Source organism: Apis dorsata, unplaced genomic scaffold (assembly GCF_000469605.1).
Source record: "Apis dorsata unplaced genomic scaffold, Apis dorsata 1.3 scaffold_779, whole genome shotgun sequence".
Lineage (NCBI taxonomy): Eukaryota > Metazoa > Arthropoda > Insecta > Hymenoptera > Apidae > Apis > Apis dorsata.
Window position 1 is genome coordinate 69,494 of NW_006263926.1, and position 13,767 is coordinate 83,260.

The 13,767-nt window shown below is 37.0% G+C and overlaps 1 protein-coding gene across 6 annotated transcripts in view; it reads left to right on the top strand.

The window, feature by feature from the left end:
- The window catches only part of LOC102679428 (synapse-associated protein 1), a 63,191-nt gene that overhangs the window by 41,114 nt on the left and 8,310 nt on the right, over positions 1-13,767 (top strand). For all 6 annotated transcript variants that reach the window (XM_006622836.2, XM_031513866.1, XM_006622838.2 and 3 more), the window contains 3 exons: positions 11,450-11,587; positions 12,560-12,699; positions 13,287-13,426. In XM_006622836.2, coding sequence (XP_006622899.1) covers positions 11,450-11,587; positions 12,560-12,699; positions 13,287-13,426 — 418 coding nt within the window. The remainder of the gene's footprint in view (positions 1-11,449; positions 11,588-12,559; positions 12,700-13,286; positions 13,427-13,767) is intronic.

Consider the following 13,767-nt stretch of genomic DNA (forward strand, 5'->3'; position numbering starts at 1 on the left):
TTGTAATTATTGTCAACCTTGTCTCGCTCGTTACTACTTGCCCTTAACGAACCTAGGATTCAGATCGAGTTTATTTTTAACCCATTTCGTTCTAACTTTTTATAATCCTCAAAATCGGTTCTTTCTCGATCTTACCAAATTTTTTGAATAGAATAAAATCTAGTGTTTAAATTAAAAGCTACGAAAAGAATGGCAAATTTGATTGAAAAGTAAATTAAAAGATATTTGGAACGGATCTTGAGTGACAAAGGAATAAGGAATTTTTCCAGATATTTCAGCAAATTTTCAGCAAACAAAAATAGAAAGTTTGTTTCGTCTTTGGGAAAGCAGCGACAGACACGGAAACGTTACACCTCGCGCAACCGAGGTTCATTGATTTTTCTCCGTTGAACTTGCCAGTCTGACCATGGTCGGGCTATACTACTAGCACCTTTTCAAGTGTAAGTCGTGGCATTAAACGTATATGCACGCGGTTTAAATAGAATGGGTATGGTCGTAATTCTGACAAATTCATCTCTGATATAAACAAATATGGCTGATATTCAACGACAAGTAATCAGCCAATAATTAATAATTGCTTTTCGTCTTTTTCTTTTGATTCCAGTAACTCGATGGAACTGAATCATAGTTCGCCAAACTAACTCTCCAATTCTATCTCAATTTCGAATAGAATTGTTCAATGTGTATTCGATCCTAATTAACGCAACCGGTATAAATCAATCAGACGTTAACGATGAACGATTCGTCGCGTATTTCATTCAGATAACTCTGCTAACGAATTTCCTCTGGAAGAAACGTAACATTTGATCCATTCAGAAAAATATTCTCGTAAAAAAGGAAGCTTCAACTACAATTTTACCATTTGATCGATTTATACCTTCAAGAATGGAGAACACCCTCCTCGAGTTTAATAATTTAAAGAATCGTGAAACAGTGAATGAAAAGCGTTATAGAGAAGCGTGCAATAAGGAGGTTAATGTTGCGTGAAAAACGAGCGAAGCCAGCTGCGGAGCCTCTATAAGAAAATCGTGCAAGAGGAGAATTGGAGGAGACATTCTGGAAATCGGGGGAGAAGAAGGGAATGTCTCGGATAACTGTGTCGCAAAATAAAAAAAAAAAAAGAAGGAAATGAGAGGAAAGAAAGGAAGGAAAGAAACGTAGTAAAGAATCTTCTCGTGACGTCGATTCTCCCCCGGGACGAGGTGAAAATCGTAAATGGAGCCTTCTCTATCAGCTACGGATATTACGTCAGGGACGAGGCACCCGCCATCTCTTTGCCACTTGCTTCGCGGATCAATAGGCCTGTTCTTCTCGGAAACGTCTCCCGTCACCGATCGCGAGAACACTCCCTTCTGTCGTTTCGTTACAATGTTCCGTGCAATATTCCACAATGTTTCTCTTTTTTCCCCTTTTTTGTCCCCTTTTTATCGGAAAACTTCTTTCTTCCAAGCTTCTCGAATCGTTCACGAGATTAATATCGGACATTTTGCATTCGCGTCTCTGTGCCATTGTGCACGCATCTGATCTTCGATCAGAATTATTTTCTCTTATTAAGTGTATTCAATTCTTCTCCATGAATCGTTTTTCCAACGAATCTTCGAACAATGCAAATTTTCTTATCAAGATTATCAAGAAGGACTTAATTTATGCCACTCTCGAACGGTTGTCGTTTTTTCTCTCTCTCTTTCATTACGAAAGAAATTGTGAAACGCTCGACAATGTAAGAAGTGAAAATTTTCTCAGTGGATAGAAAAAAAAAAATTGCCGTGAAATTTGTTTCCGGTAATTTAACAATTTTTCGAAATTCCTCGGAACGGAAAAATTGAAACGATTTCTTCCCTTATTTTTCTACATTTTCCATCCACAAACTTTTGCAACCACGAGTGCACATATATATATATATACATAGTCTAATTTAACTCGTATAATTTTTTTTGAAACGAGAAACGAAAGTTTGACCGAGAAATATAAGTCGGGCAGACCATCGCGGATCAATAAGTCGGTCCGTGGCAGTTTTTCGTTGGCCCGCCGCAAAATTTTCCCTTCTCCCTCGTCTTCCGACTGTTCCTCGCGCTCCTTTTTCCCTTCTCAACGCTCGTTGCTCTCGAAGAACGCGCGTAAAAAAAAAGAAAAAAAACGCTCGTGGAGGTAAAATGATTAAGGGTAAAAATGTGGCGAATCCATTACTGTCAAGGCTTGCGTGCGGATCAATAGCTGCATTTACATTTGCGAGCCTCTTTCTTTCTCTGTTAATCGTCTCGCGAAAACATTCTTGCACGCGTTTATCTACCACGTGACGAGGAAAAATGATTTACTCGAATTATCTCGTTAAAAAATAAACGTTTGGTTATAAATGAAATGGATTTTGTGTACGATTGATAATCATAAATTTTTTGTCGGACGAATGATTGTGAAATGAATGGTAATAGAAATGAATAGTTTTAGAATTTGTTCATATTTCTGTGTGCAATTATCTTGTGTTAAATTCACAAGATTTTTCTCTTCTAAAGGTTTCGTTTAATTAATTGTTAATTATTCCCAATTTTATCAGATTATCCTGGTTAATTATCCGGATAATTATGTTTCATTAATTATAGAGTGAAAGTTTAAAATTTGGAAAAGATAAAGCAAATTCGCGTGTTAATTATCGATGCATTATTGCGTTTCGAAAGTAAAATAATTGAAATTGAAAGGAAATATGTTATAAAAGAATATTACAACAGTTTTGGAGCATAAATATATATATATATATATATATAATTTGAATCGAGGTGTGTAATTTCTTTTCCAGTTTTGTGAAAAATTAAATAATATAGGATTGAAACTGGGACAAAAGATTCAACTAGCTGATAATCTCTCTCTCTTCACATTTCAGAACCATCGTGATTAAGTTTTTCACTTGATACAAATTCAGAGTAGCAAACGAACTCTGCTTCAACTTTGAGGACAATTTGAACTAACTTTGGAATATCGTATGGAAATTGTTTCATAATGGGCGATCCCATTGTTAAAACCTTGCTTGAAAATTTATATTATTGTAAGAGAGAGAATTTGTTAATAATATCAACGATACAACGAAAGATACGTCAATTCAACGTCAAACTCGATCGATCTTGGATATTAAAACTTCATTTCTACAAATGGAATTATTTCTACGATTGATAAAAATTTAATTGAATTTCACCATGCAACTCATAGTTCGAATCGCAAATGGAAGAATAATTATAACTTGAGAAGCAATCTATTCTTATCCGAATCAACAACATGCTTCCATTTTCCTCTTCTGAAGTATTTTTATCTCTTAACTTATAACTTTTCGTTTCGTCGAGCATCCATCACATCGATCTCGATCTTCCTTCAAACAATCATCGAATCAATCCTTCACTCCTACGACACTCCTACGACATTATCTTCGTACAAAACACGCATTGTTCCACAACTACAAAAGCTCTCTACTCCTCTTACGTTTCCCCCGTGTTTGAACTTCAACATCATTGTTCAAAACCAACGTCAAACCGTTCCTGACAGTGCAAGTCGATTTTCCATTTAGACACGTTCATTTAAAAAATCGTGTGTTCGCTTCGAATCGCTTTCTCCTTCCCTCTGAATTTGCACAATATTACTTCGTTAAAATATATTATACGTATGCAATATTACGTAAAAGTCAAGTCGATGTATCAATCACTGGAAGAAGAAAACATTTACTCGTCTGCGACAGAGTAAATAGATTATTTTTAGACGAAGGTCTTCGTGGAGGATTGTTTTATAATTCATATATATCCTTACAAGTTTACGAATTAATTAGAAATTAGCGTTAAATACCGATAATCTCCTTTTAACAATCGAGCTTTACTTAGATCCTTTCCATAGTTTCCTCCTTCCCAAGGAAACGAGATTATTTACTGTTTCCTCCCACTCTCTTCAAAAAAGCTCCTATTACAACGTTGCCTCCTCTGTTGCTTTCCATCCTCTGGTGAATTTTCACACCGGTGTGTGGAACAAAAACAGAGAGAGAGAGAGAGAGAGATCGAAACGTTAGTACGAAAGGTTTCTCCGGGGAAAGCCCGGGAAGAAAGTATCGATTAGTCGAATTCGCTGCTCGACACACATACGCCGAGTCGTGCTCCGCAATCCTCGAAGTCTCTCGGCCTTAATATCTCGACGACTCGTCGACGCGCCCGTTCGGAATCATCAACTCCGTCCGATGACTGAAACAAGACTCGAATGCGACTCATCCCACGAATGAGTCGTTTTTCGGCTGCCCCTCGTTGGATGCCCCACGATTTCTCTCCGTTGTGAAATTGGGTCAGCCAATGTGAAACGGAGCGCGACGGGGAACCCATTTTTAACGATCGTGCTCGATACCCAGGCTCTCGCAATAATCGCCGGTTATCCCGGTTGACAGGTGTGTTCATCGAGTCGTTAGAGGCGAATCCGCGAACAGGAAATGATCGAAAGAGTTCACGTCGTGGACGACGATCGGAGAGGATGGAAAATGGTGGAGGTATTTCTTATCGAAGTAAGGGTGCTCTCGCTCGATGCGACGAAATAAAAGTGGCCGATTTAAGGGAGGGGGCTTAATCTAACTCTCTGATAACTCTGGCAATAAGAGTCGAGGGGAAATGTGCTTTCGCCGATCGGTCGTTGATTCAATGGCTTTTTCTTTTGACCGAGATGCAATGGTTTTTGATTTGAACGACGGAAGATCGAAATTTTTCATCTCTTTTTTTGATTATATTCGTGACTCGATTGGAGTTTATCTTTGTGAAAATGGAGCGTGTAAGATTGAAAGATTGGATTTTAAATTTCAAGGAGCCATATCTGTATAAATATGAAATCGAAAGAAGCAATATTTGAAATCGTAAGATAGAAATTTTATGTAATAAAATTCCAGACGTATATCCATATATTTGTAAAATATTTTCTAAATCCAAAAGGAAAAGATTCCAAAAAATCTTCCAAGAAATTTCCAAGATTTTCAAGATTTCTCTCTTCAGAGAAAGCCTTCAAAAATTCAATGTCTACTTTCAACAATCCTTGTCATCCAGAAATTTCAGAAAGATCAGTTGTCGGAATCTCGAAGATTCAAACCTTCTACCCAAAAAACTCGAAGTTCATCCCAAAAGAAAATGAGAAAGAAAATGCAGAATGTATCGATATAGCCATTTCAGATGTTTTTTTTTTTCACATCGACTCCATTACGGCTCCATCGACTTTGATATCGCGCCTCACGACCCGTGACCGCCTTATATCGGTCTTTTACGATTCTGTTCTTCCTGATATTGCGTCTCGCGACCCGGAGGAGGGCCCTCGCATCGACCCCTCTCCGATTTTTAATATAATCGAGTTCCATCGAGCGTCTACCATCCTCTTCTAAGATGGAGTTGTTGCTCCCGTTATCGAGTTTTCTCGTTTCATACGTCGTTTTTACAATAACACGATATTTACGACTCGATTGCTAATATAAATGTGATTACGTCTCCCTCCCTTCCCGCGAGACCGATGTTCATAATGTTAAACGATGCTGGTCTAAAGATGCAGCTCCATCCTTCTTTGTATTTTACGAGAATTCTCGTCATTCAATATGTATATCTCATAAATAACTATGATTTGCAACCATTAATTATCTAAATACATTAAATCACGTACACTAATGGTCAATAATATTTGGATAGTGCAATCAATTACAGAAAGTGATTAACAAATACTAATATATGTACAAATCAATAACGTATTAATGATCGTATGCAATATTCATCGGTTTGTAATGGAATACATTACGAATTTAAATTATGTACTCATTAAGCAATCTGAGCAAATTTGATTTTTTTCTTTTTTCTAATAGATATAATTTTTCTTTAGAATTAAATAGATAATATCGTTGTACATTATTGAAGGAGAATAAAATCGTTGCAAATTTTATCTTCTTATCTTAAATTAAGAAGAAAAACGTCTCTTGTTCAATCATCGTGAGTTCCACGATTCGATTAAGTATAGTAAAAAAAAAGACTTTAATATAATTACAGATAACATCCGCAACAAAATTATCGATCTCTTGTAGAAAAATGAAATACAACAGACTATTTTTCTATTCTTTCACAAGACAAATTTTTGTTACGAATCTTTTACACGTGCATTGTACAACATAATTCAAATGCTGAAATCTTTGAAAATACATTGGCCAATGACACCTTCTAGAAACTTTAATCCCAAGATATTCCATCTCTTCGAAACTTGTGACTTGAGTAAAAAAATCCTTCGTGGCATTCTTCCCACGTTTCTTCACCGCCACGTGATCGTAATACAAGAATGAACGTATCCTCTCGTGCTGTCCACGATTAAAATCATTTTTCGTTAAGAAACGTCAACCAATAGAAAATCCGCCAACGATGTAAAAAATGAAATTTCGGATAAAGTTTGTTCTAGATCCGAGCTGGGGTAAGTACTTTTCCGTGTACCCTGTAAAAATTTTAGGAGGATAATGCGTTATCCTTGGAGATTCTCGATACTCGAATCTAGGATAATATTATTTGACAGGAATGATCAGGTTAAAAGTCGATCAATAGAGAAATAAAATATTAAAATTTAGAATAATATTTTTCAAACAAGAACAAGTAGTTATCTAAGCCAATTAATAAAAGATATATCATCGTGGAAGAAAGCAGCGACAGAATAATTTTGGGGAGGAATGATAATAGGAGGAGGAATCGATTTTAATTGTCAATGAAATGTACGTGCATGGAGCGACGAGAAAAAGGAGAGGAAAAAAAAGGAAAAGCCTACGAAAGTTGGCAAGATGGGAAGAATAAAAAATGAAAGTTTGAAACGAGAGCATTAATTGAAAAGGTCGTGGTGCATCCGTCTCATCGGTGATACGCTTTTCAACCACGGTTTTTCAACGCGCCGCTTCATAGATCGATTCATCCTTAAGATTTGAAAGAGTTTTCAAACGCAGCTGGCTTCGTCTTTGTATCGAGACGATACACGGACGGTGGTTATGTAGAGAAGAACTATCCATGGAAGGGAATAAATGCGAGGGGTCACGTTCAATGTATTACGTTGTGTGTATCCCCGCGTTTGTCGGGGCTAATTTTCCATTAACTTTTCCATTAGATCTAGTACTTCCTTTTGCATGATTAATACGGCGATAAAACGACGAGAAATATAAATATAAAGGTATTCGTATAATGCTTTTCCAAACAATCTCTCTCTCTCTCTCTCGAAATAAATATTATCGATATTAATAGTCATCATGCGAGTTCTTCAAGCAAAATGGAACTCGAAGGAAAAAAAAAAAAAACTTCAAACAGAATAAAAAGGAGAATATAAATGATTATATTATATCATTCGTGTTAATCCTTTCCGTTTTATGAAGTAACAAACAAATACGCTTTGCGTATACAATACCTGCTAGCTGGCTGTATTATTTATTTCTGTATTTAATCAATAGTCTAGATCTTTTTAATATCCGTCACGATACACGTTGGCTTCATACGTGCTTATGGATTATACACCTACTGTATATTCATGTACAGTTTCTTTCGTTATTTCGCTCAATCGTGGATAGAAATATATTTCTGAATTTCAAAAGGAGGATTCAACGGTTTGAATTTTTCGCACGCGCTGTTTCATTTCTTCAGCTTGACTCGTCGCGGGTATCGATTTATCGGATACGATCCATCAGACCGGAAGATATTTTTCCAAGTTTCCAAGCTTGCCGGGGGTTAGAATACGGTAAATAACAGAAGCGTCAAATCGAATTCAAGCGAGGAGGATGGCGAGGAAACAGAGAAGGACGGAATCGTCGAGTTAGAAATTAATCCCCGATTCTCTTCCAACCAATCGAAATTTTAAAGTACTCTTTGGTCCAATTCAACGGCACTTTAGTTTGACTTCCAGTGATCTCTGATTGATTTCGCGTTGAACGTCTTATCGTCAGTCGTGGAAAATATGAGAGAACGTTTCTTTTTTATAAATTACAAATTCTATCGGGAATGTATACTATATTATCTTACCAGAGTTGATTTAAAAATAATTTTCAAATTTTTGAAAATATTAGAGATCAAAGATTCGTAATTTAAAATTGATATTGATATATTAATAATTAAATTAAATTTCAAACTTGCAATTAGAAAACTTTTAACGTCAAACATTTCTCCAAAATACTCGAAAAAGACAGAATTTTAATTTAAAGTTGATCCGACGATAGCCTCGAGGAAATCGGTGCGCGGACCATGACTCAAACGATGGCGGAATACAAACGACGATCGTGACACGTGGACGAATTCACGCGAAAGAATCTGTGCAAGTAATCTCTGACTCGGCGAAATCCAACTGGAAGAATCCCCCTAATGCATTAAAGATAGAGGGGCTCGTTGTCGTGACGAGGATCAAGTTCGCCAAGCCTCCCTTATTATCTTTCTTATTTAGGTCAACGAAGTTCTCCCACTTGGCGTGGACAGTGCATCGTCGTCGCCGAGATGCATCATTCTTCTTTCGTTCAATTTCGTACAAGCTTTCCACGGGGAAACAGGGATCGATATTTTTATTTCCAGATTTAAGTCTCCCCCTTCCTTTCGTTCAAACGTCACCAATCTCGCGGTCGAATAAGCGAGAGTTTTTGTCCTCGACGCTATTTTTCTTTCGTTCATTTTTTTTTTTTTCTTTTCTCTCGTGTAATCCCCGCCATTTGTAACCCCATCGTTCGTTAAATCGTGGGTCACCGACAGCTAGAACGATCGTGTAATAAAATCCTGCCGATCAATTGTCAATAGATCCTTTCTGAAAAGCTTCGATTGGAAAAAATGAAGTATCGTTTCAAGGGGTTTCGATTGGCAAAGTGTGCGCTTTAATCACTTCTGGTTCGATAGACTGATTAAATTACTTGGATATTTTATTTAAATACTACGGGTTACGTCTCATTTATTTTCGTTAATTGAGTTTAAAATTTTCGAGATTATCTTCAACGTGTTACGTCGAATGATCCGTATCGTATACGCATTCAAATAAATCTGTATAATCGTGAAACGTTTCGTTTAAAAATTTAATCCCGGATCAGACACGGTATCCGTAAGATTATCTTCGATTAAATATTTGCCGTGTTCGACGAACCGCAAGAAATGAAGGAGTGGTTTGCCAGACTACTAGCGCCGCCATATGGATTATCTCTTGGTTACGATTCCTCCAAAATCTGTCAATTCGCGTAAGCTTCGTTCGAAGAAGATTTATGTCTTTCCAACTGTGGCTTTATTCCATAATTGATGCATGCACAATTTCCTCTTGCCAACCGCTTCGAATTTAGGAATTTGTTGACCATCTGGATGGCCCAGAAAAATCGGTTTATTTTTACTCAACCGGGTCGATGGGCGCACGTCACTCTTTCACAATTGTGTGTACACCAACGAATTTTTATAACCGGTGGTCACGCGAATATACGACGCCATTTCCACGAGGGAAATATTTTTCACGAGGAAAATCGTCTTGCGCGACAATACGAGCTTGGAAATAACTATTCGTCGGTTATTACTCGATCGATCGCAGAGAGAAATTGCAGCCTGGTTGCCATAATCTTCGTGAATCAAGCGAATGAAAGGCACAGAGAAAAAGAGAGAGAGAGAGAGAGAGAAGTTTCAGAACAACGCGATACTTGGTGATCCATTTCTCTCCCCTTTGTCAAGGTAAAGTCTGGAAACTAGCTATATTCAATTAACTAGCTATCTTTTTATCCTTTAGGATACTCACGAGAAGGGTAACGATAATTAGAAAAAAAAGGGTTGGTCGGTGTTAAATTATTCCTCTTCAAGCGTGCTCATAGATGTTTTATTCAAGAGAATGATGGCAATTTTTCTTAGCCCTGACTTAGCCCAACTTTGAGGGCTGTTATCACCCTTTTAACGACTGTCTATGAAAAATGGAGATCCATATTTTTATCCGTCCCTTGTAAGATAACAATCTTTGAATGAATAATTCATAAAGAATTTAATACTACATTTATACACAAATAAATTAAAAATATATATATATATTTATATAGATACGTATTTTTTTTATCTCACGTAGAATTACAGAGAGGTTAAAAGCCTCAGGATTATCCGAGGCGATATCAAGAGTTCTTTGATCCAACCACGAGCACGATACAGCGATAAAAGTTAATTTGATCGTCGGTTACTAAAACGACACCGATTTTCTTAAGTCTTAACCCCGTAATACCACATCCCTCGTGCCAGCATCGGGTTCATCGGGTCCGGAGATCGCGAAGATCTTCGTTGACCCAAATACTAGGCGCGATAATAAGACGACCAGTCCGATGGAGCTTTACCTCCTCCATCGTGGAACTAGTTTTAATCCTTCTGCTTTCCCCTGTATCCCAACTCGTCCATTTTTCTTCGGTCTTTCGTTTCATTGTAACCTCCACGTCGTCCTCGTTTTCGAAATCGCTTATTCGTTCTTTCCTTTCTATTCTTCTCCTTCTTCTTCTTTTATAATTTTATATTTAAGACAAACAGCGAAGGGAATTTCGTTCGACCGTAATTCGAAATAAGTAGCATTTATTCTATATAAATACGAGGAAGCTAGTAAACTCGATTTCTCCGAAGAAACGCTCCCCATAAAATCAGGATCAGCGTTTCCTATTGGAAATCTAATAAACGGTGGAAGGTCGCATGAAGCCGGTTTTGATTGACGCTAGTTTCGCACGCGATTGTTCCACGGATAAGATCTCCGCATTTCCTATGAAACTCATAGCGCGCGATTATTATATTTAAGCATGTACGTTCCATCATCGTCAGTTTTCTCGAATATTACCAGATTTGCTTTAAATCTTGGAAATAATTGTTACGATATGTAAATCATCATCGGCCTTAATTCCACTCCATTAATAAAATCTTGGTAACTTTTATCAAGTATCGAGATAGTCCTAAATATCCGAAGAATAATGATTAGAAAACTCTCTCTTGTAATTCTCTTTTAATCAAATATCAAAGAAATATTCTCAATCTTTTTTTTCAAATATTATCTCACCATTATCTTATCAAGGAGATTTTCAAATTTGAAAAAATAACTACATCACGTATATTCTAAAATTCTCACTACAATTCTAATCTACTATTCGTTTCCCTCTTCCAAATTTCCATGAATAATATCTAACATAGAACCCAACATGAATCCAGCATCTCGAGCTACCTCATCACTGCGATCTTATCCTCTTATTATCATCGTCGAAAATCGGCGATAAGAACGATCTAATTAACCGAGAAGTGAACATAACCCGAGTCTGACCCTCTTCGCTCCGTGAAAATAACTCTCTCTCTCTCTCTCTCTCTATCTCACCGACGTATCCCATCGATGACACTGTTAATTGCACTCTCTGTCCCCGTTTGCCTCCGGTGAAACACATTAGTCCTTACCGCCGCGACAGATGCTCTCTAACGGTGAATTAATGGTATTGCAGAGATTGGTCGCCGAGCTGAACAGAGAACAGGAGGCTTTCATTGCGAACAAGCACACCGAAAAGGGTGAGGCCGTCGCACCGTGGGTCGGCGCGCCTAACGAGGACATACTCCGCGAGGAATGCTTATCTCTCTCCATGGTGAGTAATTCCTCCTTTCTATTCGTGGAACACGCAGAACAGAAGAGGGAGAGAACGACGAGGATCGTCGTCGTCGTCGTCGTCGTCGTCGTCGTTGGGCTAGAGAGTGCTTCGCGCAATTGGATTCTCACGTTGGACGCACAATGGCCTTTTCATCGTCACGCGTTTCCAGCGAATATTATCTCGCGTGTGTTTCGTGAAAACGTTCGCGACAAGTGTATCAAATCTCTCAGAGATTTTATTTAACCGAGGATCAAATTCGATATTGGATATTACACGATATGGGCTTTGATTTGAACGCTGTTGTAAATAGATAATTAGATTAATTTATAAATTAACTTGTTACTTGTCGAAGATTTTATATTCGCTTTAGTTCTGATATATGTATGTATATAGATAAATATGAGTGTTTAAGATTTTTGTGAATTAATTATATGATGTGAATGATATATTACGGACAAGTTCTCGAAGTGATCGTGAATAAAATTTTGATTCGTGATTCCATTGGATAAATATAATTTTTCGGATATCTTTCTGAATTAAATATTGCTTGTAATAGCTGGATCAATTTTATTAATTTTCTTGATAAATATTACTTTTATTAAAATTAATCAATTTTAATAAATGATATTTCCAAGATATTTCTTATCGCGATATACATATATATATCGTAACAAGCAAGCACGATCAATGTCAAGATAAGATATAAATTGTTCTTTGTTAATTAGAGTTGAAGAGATCGTATCGCGATTAGGAACGGTGGTTGAAGACCACAATTGGATTTCTTCCGGCCAATAAAGTATTTCATTAAGAATCGAATCGATCGTCTTTTAATTGCGGCTTCTTAAAACAAACGGTGTTTCGTTAAAGATATATCCCGACCGTGATTAACGATCAACGATTTTCAATTTCACGAAATTTTAATTTTAATTTTGAAACACGTGCAAAAGAATTTGGAAAAATTGATTTCAGGATCAACGCAATTTCTTAAAATCCCCGCCAAAGGAAGTCGATTTCCCATGGGACTTTGAGGCCGTACAACCGATGGCGCAAGCAACTCTCGCCTTGGATCCGAATTTGGAGAACATGAGGTTCCAACTGGTGCCGAAAGTGTAAGTAGTTTCGTTCAATTGTCGTTTAATAATCCTCAGCTGTTTTGGAAATTGCAATTAAAATCGCTCGTTCTTAAACTTTAAACTTGGGGAAAATTCATTATTTTTAGTAATTAGATTTAAAAAAAAAATCTTCTTATCTTCAGACTTAATTACAATCTCTCGAATTCAAATTACGATTACATTTTATCCTAACGCTTTCAAAAATCTTTACAAAATCTAGAATTTCCTTCCAATTCTGAAGATAATCAAATTTCCAAAAACTCATATCCGCAATAATAACTATTTCACTACAAGATTAATTTCCATTAAAATTATTAATTAAAAACAAACCATTTTCTTCCAAACATTCCCTTCAATAGCCACGTTTATCACACGCAATAATCGTCAATCATCTCAAGATCGAAGATCGATGCGTAATGCACTCGAATCAATTATTTAACCACGATTTAAGTTAAATGAATCCGCGATGGGTGGGATTAATTGGCAAAATTTCGAAAGCGGGATCCGATTAGAGGGAATCGGAAGCCAACTACTGTGCTTGCAATCTATCTATGGTTATTAATCCGCGACATCGTGTTGCACAGAATATCAGAGGAGAATTTCTGGCGGAACTACTTTTACCGGGTGTCGGTACTCCGCCAGAGCCACGAGCTGAACACAATGGCCAACCAGGCGGAAAACAACCTAAATCAAACATCCGCAGGAACTGTGGATCAAGCTGAAGGTAATTCTGAAACCTCTGAGCAAACAATTTTTCCCGCTTTTTATTATATCGTTTTCTTTTCTCTTCTAATTTTTTAATCAATCATCATCACTATTAATTATTCGTTCGATTGCGATAAAATGGATATAGTTGTTGGATTATCCTCCTCGTTCGACCTTTTCTTTCCATTCACAAAAGTGTTTCTTTTCCAACTTTGAAACGTCTTCGTTGCCCGTCGAAGGAAAGTTTCATCAAGTTTCATCAAATGAACGCATCCAGTAGTTGTTTCTTTCTTTCTTTTTCTTTTTTTTTTTTTTAATGTATTCTCGTTTCTCCCCCCCCTTTCAATGGGTTTTTCGTTG